Source organism: Jaculus jaculus, chromosome 19 (genome assembly GCF_020740685.1).
Source record: "Jaculus jaculus isolate mJacJac1 chromosome 19, mJacJac1.mat.Y.cur, whole genome shotgun sequence".
Lineage (NCBI taxonomy): Eukaryota > Metazoa > Chordata > Mammalia > Rodentia > Dipodidae > Jaculus > Jaculus jaculus.
In genome coordinates, this window is record NC_059120.1 from 43,007,360 (window position 1) to 43,025,490 (window position 18,131).

General features: G+C 56.5%; 1 protein-coding gene across 4 annotated transcripts in view; it reads right to left on the reverse strand.

The window, feature by feature from the left end:
* Positions 1–15,609, reverse strand: part of Kcnc4 (potassium voltage-gated channel subfamily C member 4) — a 53,982-nt gene extending 38,373 nt beyond the window's left edge. For all 4 annotated transcript variants that reach the window (XM_045138809.1, XM_004659011.2, XM_004659012.2 and 1 more), the window contains exons 1-3: positions 14,519–15,609; positions 3,508–4,444; positions 1,321–1,524 (exon numbers count right to left, since the gene is read on the reverse strand). In XM_045138809.1, the coding sequence (XP_044994744.1) occupies positions 1,321–1,524; positions 3,508–4,444; positions 14,519–15,223 (1,846 nt within the window). In that variant the 5' untranslated portion in view covers positions 15,224–15,609. The remainder of the gene's footprint in view (positions 1–1,320; positions 1,525–3,507; positions 4,445–14,518) is intronic.
* Between the last annotated feature and the right edge of the window lie 2,522 nt (positions 15,610–18,131).

Consider the following 18,131-nt stretch of genomic DNA (forward strand, 5'->3'; position numbering starts at 1 on the left):
GCTCTGAGTGTGAAAGAGGCTGTTGTGGGACCTCTGTATGTTTGGGGTAGAAGGTGGGCAAGAAAGACATGTCCAGGGTCTGAGGAAAGTTGACAAGAGAGGGTGTCTGAGGACGGAGCACTCTCTACCTACAGTCATTTGGCTGCGGCGCCTGGCCCCTTGTCCTTCCTGGTGACAGGTTGCTGCTCCTACCCAGTAAAACCTGTGCTCAGCGAAACTGGGTGCACACCTTTCAAACCTGGCAAAGACAAAGTCTTGGTGGCCTACGAATCCATGGACGGTGTCCACGAGACTGGCTGGCTTAGGTAGAAGGGGACATCACTAGGGCCCAGAGGTATCATGGGCTATTACCGCCGAAGCCGTTGTCCTTGCCTCACTCAATCTGGTCTCATTCTGGGATTTGGGACAGTGGGAAGGAATGGGAAATCTGGCTAACCAAGGAATGTCCAGAGAACTTAGGAAAAGGCACTGTTCGTCCTAGAACTAAGCTGGATTTTGGGGAGATTAGGCTCCAGGAAGAGGCAGTTAGGAGAAATGTGCTCAGAACAGCGTCTCAGTTCTCAGCTCCCACTGGCCCTTTCCATCTGACCACGTCTGCCGCCCTCACCCAAGCTCCACAGCCCACCTTCTATCTTGCACCTGCCATGAGCCAGGGGCCCAGTGACAGACCCTGACCTTCCTTGGCAGGCAGGGAAAAGACTTCTTCACTAAGTGAACCCTTCAAATCACCCCTCAAAGGGGAGAGTTCTCCCGGCCCATCTGTTCCTGGTCACCTCTGGCTCTGCCCCAGGATTGTCACACCCCAGCTACTTGCAGATGTAGGTCAGCCTACCCTGGGCTCCAAAGCCTCAAGATGGGAGGGACAAAGGCCTATGTAGGCTCTCTGAATATGTGGGACCTGGCACCTATGGGACAACATCCTTGGGGAGGCCTTGGCTATGCTCAAGAGGCCTGGGGAAGGCTTCCATGACCCTGCGGGCTGGGCTTGAAGGTAGCAGCAGAAGCAGAGGCAGAGAAGGTGATGAGGATGGAGGGGAGGGGTCGGGCCCTTGATCCAGGGTCCCCCTCTTTCTTCTAGCACTGCTCTTCCCTGTGGGTGTTGTGGGGAGAAGGCTCCACGGACCTTAAGGGATGATGGAGGCCTTTCTAGTCCAGACACTGGGAGATGGGGATACCCATTCTAAAAGCGGGGGCGCATCCAAGGCAGAGGAGATGGTGGCCACGGGCTCAGGGGAGGGGGCGACCTCAAGCTCGGTGGGGAAGACTGGGGAGACCCAGCCCTGGGAGAGTGGCCCAGCTGCCCGGCCCAGGGAGCCATACCTTTCCGCACACTGCCGTCAGCGCAAGCATAGTCCCCGGCACTGAGCAGGAAGCAGGCAGCTGCCTTCTTGTTTCTGTCTCTTGTGCCGGAGCGTCGCAGGGTCCGGCGCTCCTCGGGGTTGGGGGAGGAGGCTAGGGGCTGGGTGAGACCAGCTCCCTCCTCATCCGACAGCACCGCATTAGCATCTCCATTCTGCTTAGAGTCTGGAGGGGCAGACAGAAAAGAGGCTGCGATGGGTCTCTCTGACCCCAGAGGCAGGGAGCAAAATGGGGGTGGGGGGGAGGAGGGCAAGGGCAGGATGGCTAGGCTTGGTCCAAAGGCTGCTTTTCTCCTAGCCTTGGCCTAGAGTCTTCCCTGGAGGAAAGCACAGACTGGCTACATCAGGAACTTCCAAATAGGCCCACTGAGGACGCCCCAAGGGATCAGCCCAAGGCCGGCAGCTACACCGCGCCCCCGCTGGACTGGGACTCAGGTTGGTTCTTGGATGACCTTGCATTCCTGGGAGAATACCTGGCTGGTGGAATGGTGGGTGGCACCATGAGCACCCGATGTACTAGGTGGTGGCTCCAGCTAGCTCCCTGGACCCCTTACAGCAGCTACCCTGTTCCCCAGGCACCAAGGCCAGTGCGCTACGGAAGGATCTGGAGCCCTCTGCTCACAGGGTGCCCCTGTGCTTGGGAGGACACTGTGGCAAAGAGGCTCCACTTCATCTCCCCTCTGCTGGGATCCCCTTCCTCTGTCAGGCAGCAATGCAGCTGATACTGACGCCGGGACACGTGGGGGGGGGGGTGGCGTGGTAAGTGGGGGTGTCCCTGGGCTGAAGACAGTAGCATTGGCATTAGCCAAGCAAGCCCTCAGCACGGCCGAGCCAGGCTAAGGGCCACAGTGCAGTAATGAAGAGCCCACCTAAGGCCCTCGGAACACTAACACGAGGAGCCTCTCTGAGCCCTCAATGGGCCTTGAAACATAGCTGGGATTCCTGGAGGACTTACAGTCAGGAATCAGAAAGAGGCGCTCCTGTGGCGGGAGCAGAAGGGAGCCAAGGGACCTGGGGGAGCTGTCCTAGCAAGGTTTTTATCAAGAAAGCTCCAGAGCCCCGATGATGCCAGGGAACAAGTGGCCCTAAAACGTGTAACGGAAACATGCCAAAAGGCCGTAATGAGTGCACCGTCTCCGACACTTCTCTGAAGACGCAACCCACTTCATCCTAAAGCGTAACCAGGAGCTTCTGCCTCAGTCTCCGGGGTCAGCCCAGCCCCAATGGCCTGATGCTCAGCATCAGAGGATTCCCACTGTCCCCAGAACTCCACCCACTAAAACAACTGGTGTCTTTCCTGCCCTCCAGCCTTGCCCCATGTTGCTGGGCACACAGCTCGTTTACTTACTCTCACCTGACCCAGGGCGGGCGACCTCTCTTGGGCAGCCCTTCCTTCCTGGAAAGAACAGGAATGCAATGCTCCGGCCCACCCTTTCCAGGACAGACACCAGCTTCTCCCATCTTTCCTCCTTCCCAAGATCATCTGGGCCCCCTTCTTCCCCGGTTCCCTGTCATCCATATCACACCCTGAGCCCAGGACTGAACAGGAGGCAGCCTCCCACTGCTGGCACGTTATCACATCTATTAGGCCAAGAGACACCAGACGTGAATGTTGGGAAAGACATGACTCATGTGTTGGTGCACCTTGGAGGAACAGCTGCCCTGCTCTCTGCCTCATCTATGTCGGCACCTAGCATTAGTAAAGGGGTCCTAACTTCACAAAGCACTACACACCTCCCACTCATCTGGGTCTCATCAGTCTTGGGGGTAGGATACTGATAAGCCTCATTCCCATTGTGCAGGTGAGAAACCTAGGTCCAGAGAGGAAGAGCCCGGCCTCAGAGCACACGGCACAGGGCCCATGAAGGAACAAGCAGCCTAAGTGTCAGGCATCCAGCCCCATGTGCTGCCATCGAAACCGACGTGGATGGAACGCTCACTCCGCAGACCCTGACGCGTTGCAGAGTCAAGAAGTCAGAGGACAGAAAGCCAGTCTCTGTAGTCTGCTGTCCGAGAGGCACATGTGCTACACAGTGGAGCTGACCCAACAAAGCACATTCAAGGGCTGAGCTTTCCCTGGGGGTTGGGGGGAGGGAGGTGCCTTTGGCCACTGGGGAACAAGGGGCCCTTCACCCCAGGCCCTACTCACCTGCCCGTTTCCTCTCAACCGTACCCTCTTCCCGGGCAGGGGGGCTGGTATCGCTGTAGGTGCTGTCCCGGGGTGAGGTCTCCTCTGATTTGCAGTAAATGGGTGACTCGAGTTGGACCGGCCGTGGCACGTGCTTCTTCCTCCTCTTGGGCAGCTTCTGCTTGGCCATGGCCAGCGAGTAGTACATGCCGAAGTTGTTGACAATGACAGGCACCGGCATGGCAATGGTGAGCACGCCAGCCAGTGCACACAGCGCCCCCACCAGCATGCCCGACCACGTCTTAGGGTACATGTCCCCATAGCCCAGAGTGGTCATGGTGACCACAGCCCACCAGAAGCCGATGGGGATGTTCTTGAAGTCGGTGTGGTCGTTGCCCCGAGGGTCAGATGGCCTGGCCCCGATGCGCTCGGCGTAGTAGATCATGGTGGCGAAGATGAGCACGCCCAAGGCCAGGAAGATGATGAGCAGCAGGAACTCGTTGGTGCTGGCGCGGAGGGTGTGGCCCAGAACCCGCAGTCCCACGAAGTGGCGCGTGAGCTTGAAGATGCGCAGGATGCGTACAAAGCGCACCACACGCAGGAAGCCCAGCACGTCCCGGGCTGCCTTGGACGACAGGCCGCTCAGCCCCACCTCCAGATAGAAGGGCAGGATAGCCACAAAGTCGATGATATTGAGCAGGTTCTTGATGAAGTCCAGCGTGTCAGGGCAGCACACGATGCGAACCAGGAACTCTAAGGTGAACCACAGCACACACACGCCCTCAATGTAGGTCAGGATAGGCTCCGTCTCCACCTCACGTCGAAAGCGCACGCTGGTGATGTTCCCCACACGGTGGAACTCGGTCACATTGCGGTCAATGTTGAAGGCCTCGTGGGTCTCCAGGCAGAAGGTGGTGATGGAGACGAGGATGAAGAAGAGAGAGGCGAAGGCCACCACCTGTAGGCCAGAGGGAGAGGAGGGGGTGGCTGTCAAGACAGAGATGGTTGGTCTTGTGGGGGACAGGGACCTTTATTCACAGAACATGGGCACACAGGCCGCTAGGCAGGGTGTTAATCAAGAGTTGGGAATAAAGTAGCGCCAAGGGCTAGAATTCCCTCTTTGGAGGCTCTCTATGCATTGGCGCTGGTATTCTAGACCAGGCTTCTTAATCATTTGTCAGGGTATTTAGAAGGCTGAGGCTGCTTTTGGCTGGAAGCCACAGGTCACAGTACCACAGCTGCCCGGCCCTGCCTTCCATAGCTCTGTCCACCTCTGACCCAAGTTGTAATGGATGGACAAACCAGCTGAGAATCCAGTGTCATTCTGACTCTGGCAGCTTAGAGCAGAGCCTGCACCCCCGTCCTTCCCACAGGCTCCAGGTAAGAAGGGGTCCACAGGCCACAGTGGGAGCAACCAGGCTTTAGAAGTGTAGTCTTGGACCAGAAACATCAGGTGCTTAGATATAGGTTAGAAAAGCAAGTTCCAGACACCATCTAAACCTACTAAACAAGAAATGCCAAGGGGACCCAGCCCAGCACTTTAGTAAACCTACTTTAGTAAACCTAGCAGGTCATCCTGGTGCACACTTGAGCTCAAGTGAAGTCAGCTGCTTTCTGGGATGTGCAGAGGTGGTGGAGGAGAGGGCTGTAAGGAATGACCTCTTTTGTCTGCTGACCCTACTAACCACTCCACTCCAATCGTGACCCACTTAGGACGCCCCCATCTACTGCCCAGGCAGTGAGGCAGTCCCTGAAGGAAGATACCAGCATGGGCCATGGCAAGAGACAAGGTGATCTGCCCAGAACAATCAGTGTCCCCTCCTCCTGTAAGCCAATGTACCCTGGGACACTTGAGCCCCAAAGCAAAAGGAAAGGTACCCGTCATGATCAGCGTGGCAGCAGCCATCAGCTCCAGTGACCTGGGCTGGAACGTGACGACAGTACTCCCCACGGGAGTGGCTGGGCTAAGTGTCTGATCATTATGAATGGAGATAAGATGCACGTGTAATAACACCCATTACGGAACCTTCATCTGTTATTCATGAGAGCACTGTCAGGCCGCTCATTGCCAGGGTCCAGCAAAACTCCTGCTTCTGCCTATCCCGCTTGGTGGAGCTTCCTGTCAGGCTTGCTTCCTAAGCAAAGGACTTATCCTTCACAGGTGGGTAAGGGAGATCCATGGCCCCAAAACATGGCAACCCTAATGCTTACTCTGCCTCAATTTCAACCTGGCCTTGGCCTCGTCCCTGTCCAGGAAACATTCAGTTCCACCAGTGAGAGATTTTTCTTCTAGGGCATCTAGCCAGGGAGAAGGAACAACTTTTTCTTAGGACCGTAAAACACTGAAGGAAAACGCAGGGCATCTGGAAAATCGAGGCAGGAAGCTGCAGCCCCCAGGGGCCACTGAGGCAGGAGCCAGCCTGCGGGGCTGGGAGGGTAACTTTGGGCATAACATGCACCAGCTATCTATCCTGTACCTACCTCACAGTTAGGCACCCTGTGTGTGTCACTGCCTTCAGTCCTCTAGGTGACCTGAGAGGCAGGTCTATTTTACACAGGAAGAACTGAGAATCGGAGAGAGGTTACATACCTGTCTTGGGTCATACTGCCTAGGATGAGTGAAAACCAGATGTGAACTGAAAACTGTACCACGTGTATATTCCCCACACTGTCTTGGCACACTCCTTGGGCAGGGTCACTTACCAGGCCCAGGAATGCTGAGTCTGAACCCCTGAGCCTGTCCCATCAGCTCCCTGACGCTTGCTAGTTCATCTTGGGGATGCGTACTTTGGCTTAGCACAGGCCCCCATCACACACCACAGGGTACTTCCCTTACGCCTGACCTTGGACGGGTTGATCACAAACAGTGCGGAAGAAGCAGGTCAGGGAAGAGCATGCAAAGACACACTTCCCTTACTTTAAAGCTCTGCCTGGTGTTCTTCCTGCCTGCTTCTCCCTGGAAAGGACAACTTCGAGTGCCTTTTCGGGCCTCAGCTTTTCCTTCCCTGAGAGACGACGGGGTGCAGGCAAGTGGCTCCAGCCTGTGGGTTCTAGGGCTGTCAGGGATGAGCTAGTGACAGCGCCCTCCCGTGACCTTGGTGATGCTGGACATCCAGAATCCAAGCATAAGGCTCCGGAGCGAGCAGCAGGAACAGCCCATCCCAGTTCTGCCAGGAGCCATGGAAGCTGGCTCTCTGACACACACACACACTCTCTCTCCCTCTCCCTCTCTCAGGGACTGTTAGCCGTCGGAGTCAGCCCACCTGGGAACCTGAGCGTGAGGTTAATTAGTGATGTGGAAAAACAAGCTCATGACGAGCTGCCAAGGGGCTGAGCACGGAGAGCAGAGTCAGGAGGGAGGACAGCATGAGCCTCGCCACTGTCAGAGCCACGGGCCAACAAGGCGCCTTCCTCGCCGCCTCCCTCAGCTGCCACTGCCCAAGGCGTTTCGGGCAGGCCAGGGCGCCTGCCGGGCCCAGGAAGTCCAGACCATCCATCCTCATGGGGGACGATTCAACCTCTTGACTCCTGTTATATTCACTCGGGCTTTTCTTTTCTTTTCCTTTTTTTTTTTTTTTTCAAAACACAAAACTGTCCCATGTATCACCCTAAGGTTTCAGGACTATATTGTTCTTCTCCCCCACATCACCCCCAAGCGGGGCTCTTCCACCATCAGTTTACTTGTGTGATTAGGGCGTTTGTTAGCCTTCCTCCTGCGGCAGGTCTGTTGCTTCATTTTCCACTAGGCCCTTGTCTCAGGGCTTCCCAGGACAAAGGGAACCCGGGAGAAGGTGGTTAGGGTCACAGTCTGGCTTTGAAGCTTAGCTCCACTACCCCCACCATGGGCAATGCCCTCTGGACTGGTTGTTGCATTGGAGCCTCTCTCTTGTCAGGCCCTGCACTACTGGTCTGGGGGCAAAGCAGAGCTAAGGAGTCCTGGTCTCGAAGCCTCTCTGCTGAGAGTTGTTAGCTCGGATTCCTCGTGCAGGTTAAGAGGTGTCCCTGTGCCATCCCCTCCATGCAGGCCAGGGCAGCACAAGTCCCCATCTCACAATGCCACTGTCGGACTAAGTGAGCTTCAATACAGAAATACCTAATATCCTATAAATGTCCCGTAACATGGCAACTGAGCTGCGGCATGGGGGTCCTTGGCAGGATTCCTACACCTAAGACCAGTGTATCAACAAATCTTGGCATTTTAGAAGTGAAAAAGGACTCAGAGGTTTGTCTTCATCAACTCCCTCTCTGCTTTTGCAGATAAAAACACCTAGGGCCAGGTAAAGGGACTTGCCCTGGTTTCCATGGCTGAAGTGCTCGGGTCTCTCCACAGCCAAGGACGCAGGCTATGGATTCTGCTGGAAGCCAGAACTGCCCAAGCGGAAAACCTCTGGTGTGACCCAGCGTTGACAGCACCACCTCTCTCCCACAGGCTGGAGAAGGCAGCTGGGCCTCAGCACCTTGAATCCTCTGGCCTCTCGGGATAGCACTTCTCCTAGATCCCTAGGGCCCCTCAGACACAGGCTGGCCACCATGGCCTGCAAGGGACCTACCGTCTCCAAAGGCTCAGGTGTTAAAACTGTCAGCTCAATCACCAGCTCTCCCCATCACCATACCCAAAGACTGTCCTTGTACAAATGCAAGGTCACACACTTCTGGGTTTTAGTTGGTCTCTGCTATTAACTACCTGAGACCTTGTGTGGATTTTTGAAAAATATTTTTAAGGGCTGGAGAGATGGCTTAGCGGTTAAGTGCTTGCCTGTGAAGCCTAAGGACCCCGGTTCGAGGCTCCATTCCCCAGGACCCACGTTAGCCAGATGCACAAGGGGGGCGCACGCGTCTGGAGTTCGTTTGCAGTGGCTGGAGGCCCTGGCACGCCCATTCTCCCTCTCTCTCTCTATCTGCCTCTTTCTCTCTCTGTTGCTCTCAAATAAATAAAAATTTAAAAATATATATATATATATTTAAAATTTATTTATGGGGGGAGGGAGGGAGAATATGAGCATGCCAGGGCCTCCAGCCACTATAAACGAGCTCCATACACGTGTGCCACCTTGTGCATCTGGCTTACGTGGGTCTTTGGGAATTGAACCTAGGTCCTTTGGCTTTTCAGGGTAGCAGCTTAACAGCTAAGCCATCCCTGCAGCCCCCTGTGTGGATTTTTTTTAAACATTAATTAGTTTTAGGATTTTCATTCACAAAATGGATAACTGAGCACCTACTATGTACCACTGTTCTTGGAACATCAGTTAAAAACAATCTAGACAAACACCCATGTCCCCTGGACTTCACATTCTAGTGGAAGGAAACTGCTTATCATTAAGTAGGTAAAAGACCTAACATGTCAGATGGTACAAGTGTTATGCAGAAGAAGAGGACACGGAATATGAGGTGGGAGCAGTAATTCACATGGGATGGTCAGCCTAGACCACAATGACAAAGTGACTTTTGGATAGACCTAAAGGAGTAAGGTAGCAACAGGGAACACTGTCAGTTCCAGAGGCAGAAGGAAAAGATGGTGTGCAGGCCCCGAGGCGCCAATGGTGAGAGGGATTAGAGCAGAACCTGCCCTACAGGGCTGTGCTGTGCTGAGGGCTGAACTTACCAGAGTCTGGAGTGTCTCGGGAAAGCTGGCACAGGCTGGGCAAGGGGAGAGGTGACAGACACCAATCACTGAAAACTGAATACACTCACTGGGGGCTGGGGAGGGGCGCCCAAGGAAGGAGGGCCAGGGAGACAGATGGACAGATAAACATAAGAAGACTCATGCCCAAAAGCCTAAATTAAGGATGAAGTGTAGGAGACAGGAAAATTGAGAACACAGCCAAAGACACTTGCAGAGGAAGATCTGTGGGGATGGGGTGAGGGGCAGAGCCAGAGCCTGGCAGCGCTGGAAAGGGAGTGGGGTGCCCTGAGGGTAAGAAGCAGTTACAGACAGGGACAGCCAAGAAGGGCACCTTGGAGTGGTCCCTTGATCCTGAGACCACGACTGAGCCCAGATCCTAGCTGAGGCACACTCCTCTCCACTGCCCTCAGAGCAAACCCAGCCAAGGCTCCTCTCACAGCCTGAACCAGCAACCCATAGTTCTAGTGACCAGTGCGGGACTCCACCTGTGCTGGCCCTCTGCTGGGTCAGCACGGGGGGCCTCTCAGACCACTGGCCTGCCCAAGGGCCCTCAAGTCCCACACCAGCCAGGATTAGGTCCAGTCCAGATCACTGTCCAATAGCATCCTTCCTTGTCTCTTCATGTCTCTTGCAAACCTATCTTTTCTGGCTGATGTCCTGACCAGGCAATTCCACTTGCATTGACCGCACGGCTGGGCACCACCCAGTTGAAAAGTTATTTACATATGTATTCATAACCTGCCTCCTTCTAAACATTATTCTCTATCCTACAAGACCCACCCCACTCAACCTCTATTTCCTCACAGAACCCCCATCCCACGAAGAGGTAGGACTTACCATGCCCTTTTCTCACCTACTAAACTTTGTCATGACCACCACGGTGTCCTTCATGATCGAGTACTCTAATATTACTGTTATCTCTTGTTACTCAGTTTCCCTCCACCTGTCGTGGCTCTCAAAAGAAGCCACCTGACTCTTCTCTACATTTCTAGAATCTAGCACGTGGCCGTCATATACTAAGTGCTCAGCAAGTGTTTTCTGGATGGACGGGGTAAGGTGACCGCAGCTCCCTCTTGCAGGCCTGGAGAGCCTGTCAGTTGGAGGGCTCATCAGCCCTGTGGCTGGAGGTGACAAAGGAGTATCCACAAGGACCTCCAGGTACCAGAGCCCTAGTAATTTGGCAGCATGCCGGGGTGAACCAAACCCTCTTTGAGACCTGGACTCTGGCAGGGGCTGGATGGCAGCCAGAAAGGACCTCCAACAGAGAGCTGAGCCGTCGCGGCAGGACGGCTGTGGCCAGGATGGCACGCGAACCTTGGTGCGCAGCGCCTAGGCTGACGCTGTCCATGGTGGAGGTGGAGGAAAGGCTGGTTGTTCCCTTTTCCCGAGGCCCAGGGTCCTGACTCTGCTCAGGCCTGCCTTTTCCCTCATTCTCCAACACAGCCCATTCAGCTTATTCCCCTCCCCCACTCCACACCCCAACCCAAACAGTGACAGTCAGAAACACGTCATCATCCAGAGACAAGATGTTCAGAGGCAAATGTTGGATCTCTTCAGAATGAGAAAGAAAAAAAACACAAGACTGGGAAGGCCCTGGGAGGCTGCCTCTGAGGGCCGGCCCCCTCCTCCTCCTCCTCCTCCTCCTCCTCCTCTGGGGGAAAGTAGATAGGCTGCCCTCCTAGACCCTCGTTTCTGATCACCCTATCTCAAAGGACCTTGTACCAATAACTTTTGGTCCTCACTCCAAAGCCTGTTGTAGCCACTAAGCAGTAGGTTCCTACATAATACCAGGCCAGGGACCAGGGGGCCTTCAGGAAGGGGCAGACAGAAATGGTTTATTTATCTCTCCACTCTGGCCAGGGGAATCCCAGCCTTCACTCCTAACTAAGTCATGGCTCCCCAAGGGGTCAGACTCAATTCCTGGAATAAGAAGTAAAGGAAGGGATGAGAGAGGAATAGAGAAGGAAGCGACCCAGTGAAGGCCACTTCCAAAACCTCTGCCAGCTCGAGGCCCTTTCTGGGCAGAACTCTGAGAGACCACGTAAGAGCACAGATGTGGCCTTATGAGACCTGGCTTGCAGCCTAGTCCTCCCACCATCTGGGGAACGTCCTCCTGTTCACTGACGTTAATAATCCCTTCCTCCCCACACCCCAGGGCCAGAGGCAGCAAAAGAAAACACAGGCCAAGCACCCACCCCATTCCTGAGAAAGGGGGACACTCAACTCTAGCTTCCCTCTTGGGGCAACGGGGATCCTGTGGACACCTGCTCCACTCAGAAGAGAAACATCATGAGAAAAATCCATCCAGGAACCAATTTAGCCAAAGGAGAATATAGCCAATAGCTAGTGTTCAGCCGTGAGTCAAGAGTCCAGATCTGTGGAGAACACAGTGAAGGTACCGGGTGGCCCATGGTCCCCTTTGTTAGGCCTCTGGTCTGCTCTCAAAAAAGAACGAAGGCAAAATTCTCTAGCTGAGTGCCATCAAGCCCCCCCAACCCTTCCACCACCACCACCACCAGGATGTGAAATGATCTAGGTGATCCCTCTCTCCACGCAGGGAAGAAGGTCGGTCATGGGATGGTGGAGACAGGACCAGCTAGTTCCCAGTTCAGACCACAGGAAATGAACTACAGCTTCTAGGGCCTTCCCTGAATGGACCAGTTCTGTGGGCCAGGCCAGTAGCTAGGCAACAGGCTCCCCTAATCAGCTCAGTTCACTTTCCGTTTGCATCTGTTTTGCTCCTGTCATAATGCACTACTCACAAGACGGGACTGCTGTGCGTGAAGAGACGCCCGAGGCAAAGCGCAGCTGCTCTGCTCTCATGCGCCCTCCAGGGTGACGTTCAGTCTACTACCCCGGTGCTGCAAAGCCCTTCAAGGGGGCAGTGGCCCCGAATGCAGATACTCAAGGCCATAGGGCTTCCATGGGGACAGTGTTACCGGCTTGGAGTCACTGGAGGGAAGAAGTGCAGCCTAGAACCCTCTATATGGTACTGTGCCCTCAGGCACGGAGGAATAACAAGGTAAGTGTCCTTTCTGATGTTCCCGTCTGCTCCTGGATTTTCTGATGTTATCCACAGGAGGTACAGAACCTCGGGGCACCAAGCAGGCTGGCGCAAGAAAGTAGCCCCACCTGCATGCTGTAAACAGCCTCAGCCAAGGGGAAGGACTTGGGGCCCAGGAAGCTCTGGCTAGGATTCAAAGTCCTGCCGCTAGTGCTGTTGTCTTGGGCCAGTGGTTTACTTGCTCCCAGCTTCAATCTGTTAAATGGGCATAGTAGCCTTGCTTCAAGTAAAGTTTGCATGGGTAAGTATCTGCATGGGGTGTTGAATGAATAGCAGTTACTAATTTTTTCTTTAATTGTGTATTCCCACTTCTGTGGCCAGAAGCAGCTTGGGCACATATGCCAGCCAAAGCTCCACAGAGCTATTTACATCAGTACTAACCACCAGAAGGCTGGAAAATAAAGTTGACTTGTTGGCTCTGCAATTACTTGTCATTGGCAGGACACTTAATGTCTTCGAAAACTGGTTTCTTACAGGGGAGAATTAACCCTGCCCTGGCCGGCCCCAAAATTCCTTTCACAAAGTGGAATGGCCAGGCTGATAAGATCCATGTCAAAACACCTAGAAGCTTCCAAGGAACCAGGTGCTAACAGAGGTCCCTTTCTGGGCCACTCTGCAATGAGTTGAGTAGGTAGACTCATTGATGGAAGAAACTGAGCAGATAAAAATATCCCCACAGACCCCCAGAACACTCAGAAATAGTACCTAACTACCTCCTCTCATAAATCCCTCAGTAGTTAGTCTCCTACATGCCTGTTCCTCTCTCCTCCCTGTCCCTCAACTTTAAAAGTGTCTTAATGATCTGTGCCCGCCTCTTCCTTAGTACAGCCAAGGGCTGAAACCCGCAGAGTTGGTGAGCTCACAGAAAACCCTGGCCAGAGGGGTTACTGTGCCTGAATTGTCTTAGTTGGTCTTAGGGATGCAAGGCAAGAAACCAAGGCATCTGGGGTGGTCAGGGACCTAGAAAATACCCCTGCCTTCTAGCGGCTGCCTGTATCTCCAGCTTGGCATGCTAAGGCCTCTGAGACCTCCTGTCTTCTCTTCAGGGCAGGAGGTGGTACATCTGCCCTGGTCTAAGCCTAGCCTCTTCCTTTAGCTCCAATCCTCAATCCTCTGCTTGATCTACCCAGGGTGGGAATCAGAACTTTTCCTCCCATGACTGGGTTGAGGCGCAGCCCATGGGGTGTGAGAAAGAAGTGGAGTGAGCAGGGCTCTGAGGCTCATTGACACAGTAACTTGGGATGCAAACTTCAGCTCAGCTTCCACAGCAAGAGGTAGACCCAGAACCCAGCAATTCACACCTCTCTTTCCTGTCTTCCAGGGAAACTCCATCTAGACTTTTAGGCTAAGAGCATGCGATCACACACCAGCTTTCAGGATTCTCATTTTTTTAAGCTAAAGCCCCCTTTAGGAATTTTATCTACACAAACATAAAGTAGAGTGACCAGTTCCCTTTCCACCATCCCTCCTGCCTTCAGGGCAAAGACTTGATCTTGCTTGAAAATCAACCAGCGCTCCCTTCCCACCCCTCCCCAGCACACTCATTTTCAGTGTAACTTGAACCTGGACTTTCTGGGAAGCCACTTTGTGCTGCAGCAGGGTGAAAAGGAACGACGACAAATGTGGTACCATCACCCGGAAGCCTGTGGCTGACCACAACCCTGGGATCCAGAAGGACCTTCCTATAGATAACTGTCCTCCCACATCAGCAAAGGCCCCAGGTTATGCCCAAAGTACAGGAAGCCTTGAGACACGGCTGGCCCCCAGGAATAAAGAAGGCCTCCAAATAGGACAGGAGGCCTGGGCTCTGGGCAACTCTGCCTCTCCTGAGCTCAGCATGCTGGAGCCTCTGCGCCTCTCTCTGAAATGCAAAGCTGCTGACAGGATGTGAGCTGGGGGACATCTAACACATGTGGCATCAGTTTCCCTCCCTTGGTCTTCCTTCGACTTAATCAGAATGCCAAGCTCTTGTTTCTCCAGGACTGTGGCTCTGCGGAAGGCAGCCTTGCTGACCAAAGGAGGAGCTAGAAAAGCCAAGCCCAGGGCACCCCACTCACTGGGGGGCGGGGGAGGGGGAGATGCGGCAGCTCAGGCGGCTGGGATTGGGTCCAAGTAGTAAGCCAAGTGTGTGAAGCCTCCCGATAGAGCATGCAGGGGAAGAGGGTAGGAGTGTGTAATTTCCCAGGGACCTGGAGGGAATTGGGAAGCAGATAGGAACTACAGGTTTGTAGGGTAAAATAAACCCTTACACTCCTCCTGGACCGTACCCGCCACCAGCACCACCAAACACCCTTTGGAGACACCGTTGGGGGGGGGGGGAGGAGACACGGGCTCCTGGCACTCACCCTGGCCGCCCTGGAGGAGTAGGGATCCTCAAAGAGCGCCCACATTCGAGGCTGCCATCCACGGCAGCCCCCGGCCCCGGCCCCGGCCCCGGGGCCCGCTCCTCCCTCGTGAGAGCCTAGGCGCTGCAGGGCCATGTCCCGTTCATCGTCGCCGACCTCGTCGCCGGGGCCCGTGCCACCGCCGGCGCCGCCGCCGCCCCCGTCCGGGCTCTCGAAGATGTCCAGCGCCTCCTCGGCATCGCGGTGCTGCCTGTAGGTCATCCAGCAGCAGGGCTCCACGTCGGTCTCATCGATGCCCCAGAAGGTGAGTTCCTCCTCGAAGAGGGGTCCGCACACGTCGGCGGGGCAGTGCAGCTTGCCGGTGCGGTAGTAGTTGAGCACGTAGGCGAAGACGCCCGGGTGCCGGTCGAAGAAGAACTCGCAGCCCCCGCCGCCGCTGCTGCCCGCCCCGCCGCCGCCGCCGCCGCCGCCGCCATCCGACTCTGGCCGGCCCCCGCCGTCGGGATCGGCCAGCCAGGCGAGGCGGGTCCCCGGTAGGGTGCGCAGGGTGCTGCGGTAGGTCTCATGTCGCGTGCCGCCCACGTTGATGATGATCTTCTCCGACGCCTCGCCCTTGGCCATCTCCTCCTTCAGACATGTTTTGGACGGAGGCTTGTTCCCCGACTTGCGCCCGCGGTAGGAGGAGACACACACCGAGCTGATCATAAGAAGCGCTGCGGGGCTCCGGCTTGGGGCGGCCGCTGCCCTCCAAACACCCTTCGCGAGGAGGCAGCGTCAGGCCGGGGGAGGGGGAGGAGGAGACGAGGAGGAGGAGGCAGGAGGCGGCGTGGTCCCCCTTCTGCGGCGTGGCCCTGCCCCTGCCTCCCCGCCTCCCCCACCCCCCGGGGGCGCCGAGCGGGAGGAGTTGGGTTTCTCCCGTGCACAGGTGGTTGGGATTCGGGCCGGGGAGGGAGGTTGGAGCGGGGAGACCCGAGCCAAGGGTTTCCAAGGAGGGGTCCACGCACACGCACGGCCCCTCCCCGCTGGGACGGGACACAACACACACGCACACACACACACACACACACACACACACACAAACACACGGACGCACGCACGGGGCCAGGGACACGCCCCCAACCCCCTCCCCCCACCTCACCCCGAAAGACCCAGAAGCGCACAGTCCCGGAGCACCGTGCAAGGTCCGCGCCGAGCTAGCGCGCGCTCGCTCGCCCGCTCGCACTCACACGGGCCACCCTCCGGTTCCCGCACCGCACCGAGCCTGCGAGGTGGTGGTGGCGGCAGCAACAAGTCTCCCACCCCCCCCTCCCCCGGAGCTGCTGGGGCCGGGCTCACACTCACGGCCGCCGGAGCTCCGCGGGCCCGGGCTGCGTACGGTCAACACGAGGCGGCGACGGTGGCGGCATGTGGCCTCTTCCCCCCATTCATAAATCCAACGCCTGGCACGGTGGCGGGAGGGACCGCGCCGAGCGAGGCTGACCGGCGGGCGGGGGCTGCGCCAGGCGAGGCGGCGGCAGGAAAACAAGCGCGTCCGCCAGCCGCGAGCCCGGGTCCTGCGTCTGCGGCCGGGAGCTGCGCCGGGCTTGGGCGCCGCGCTGCGGGGGCCGCGCCGGGGAGGAGGGCTGGGGTTTTTTTTTTGGGAGGGGGGCCTCAGACGGGGCGTCCTGCACGGCGCCGAGCCTAGCGGGCGGGGCCGCTCCGAGGAACCGGACACCGCGCAGCGGGGAAGGAGTGCCCCGGGCGGCGGCCGAGCCGCCAAGGACACCTGCAGGCTTCCCGCGCCGAGAGGGGTGGCTCAGCGGAGCGCCCCGGAGCCGGGTTCCTGAGATGTGGCGGCGCCGGGAACCGCGCCATCTACGCGTCTGCCCATCTCCCGGCCGGGCTGCCGGCCTGGGCTCGCGGGCAAGGGGTGGGTGCGAGGTGGTCTACGGGCAGAGGACGCCCGGGCGCCGGCGGGATGGGGCTCCGAGAGCTCTGCGTCTCCCTCCTGCGATGGCAGTGGGCGGACGCGGCGGCGGCGGCGGCGGCGGCGCTCTGGTGGCGCCTTTTCCTCGCGGCCCCGCTTGGCCTGGGCGCGCCCTCCCCGGGGCGGGGCGGGGTAGGTGCGGCGCGGGCCGACCCGGCTCGCTGCAGGGCTCCGGAGCACCGCTCTGCTCAGCCTCCCTCCGCGCCGCCGAGCCTAGCCGAGGCGCGTACCCCGCTCGCCGCCCGTGCCCAGCTGAGCGCGCCGCCCCTGCGCGCCTCCGCCACCCTCCTCCCTGGGCCCCGCTCCCCACCACCGTCCAAGTCCACAGCTCCTCCCACTGCAGCCCCAGTGACACTCAAGGGCTCTCGACCCCTGACCTCTAACCTCGGTCCTTTTCTCGCAGAACCTAACCTGTCTCCCCATTCCCTGCCAAGCTGGTGGCGTTGTTATGGTTTCGCGGGTTTCCTGCTTCACTGCGGCGGCTGACTTGAGGCCTGGATGAAAGAGAGTGGAGAGATGGTGCCTGGAAAAGGAGGGTACCCTCGCCTGACCCAGAGACAGTGTTAGACCTTTCTGACAGCTGTGCTCCCCTCCTGTCTTGGTGTTGATGGCCTCTGGCACAGTCACCACGGCCCCCGCCACGGAATCGGGATGGCAAGGCCCTGGGCGAAGTAGGGCTTTCTGGTCTGCTTGGAGGGAAGCTGTAACCTACCACTGTCTTGGAGAAATGGGTGGCGAGTGGTGGCTCCAAAGCTCATCAGGTTAAAGCCCAGTCTGACAGGGCACATAGGAAGTGCCTTGTCCTTCCTTGTGACACCCCATGATTCCAGTCCTGGCAGGTTATCTTTTCCTGTGGTTCTGTCTCCTGTCTTCTCCCTGATCCTGGGCTCTTTCACGCTGCATTGTGCCTTTTCATCTTGATAGCACCCACAGTGCCTGCCCCTGAGGATCTGTTTGCTAAGTGATTGAGAGGCTGCCATATCCAAAACATTAGGCTGGCCCCGTCCCAAGAACAGTGTCCAGGTTCTTTTGTTTTTGTTTTTAAGCACAGAACCTCTCTTACATCGTCAATCTCCCTCCCTCCCAACCCCCCCCCCTTTCTCTGTACAGGGAGGACTTTAAGTCAGAAATGCAAGGTGATCAACATGCTTTCCCTGGACACTTGTGTATCTGATTTCTGGATTAAGTACCACATAGCTATAATAGGTAAAACAAGACCAGGACTTCCCTGTGCTCCTAGGAAAGGTTAAAAGCCCAGAACAAATGGAAGAGTTGTTTATAAACAAAAAGACTCGTTTTGAGGCCGAAACCCAAAATGATGATGATCTATATCAATATGTATGGAAAGAGAAAGATCACCACCCGGGCTGTACTTAGAAGCACACATTTGCTGGCTTCCCGTTTGTGTGAGTCCCCCCCCCAGCCCACCCCTTGAGACTCAGTTGTCTGAATTCAATAACTGGTCTTGAGTTAAAAGAAACATCTCAAGCATGACTGGGAAGAGAAGATGCAGAACTGGCTGGAGTTGGAGTGTGGAATGAAGAGCCATCGAAAGAATTGGCTGTAATGATGGCTTTAAAGTCCTCTGTGGGCCATTCCCTGGCAGGCCCCTTGGAGTCTCTCCTCATTTTCCTGTTTTTCAGGCTA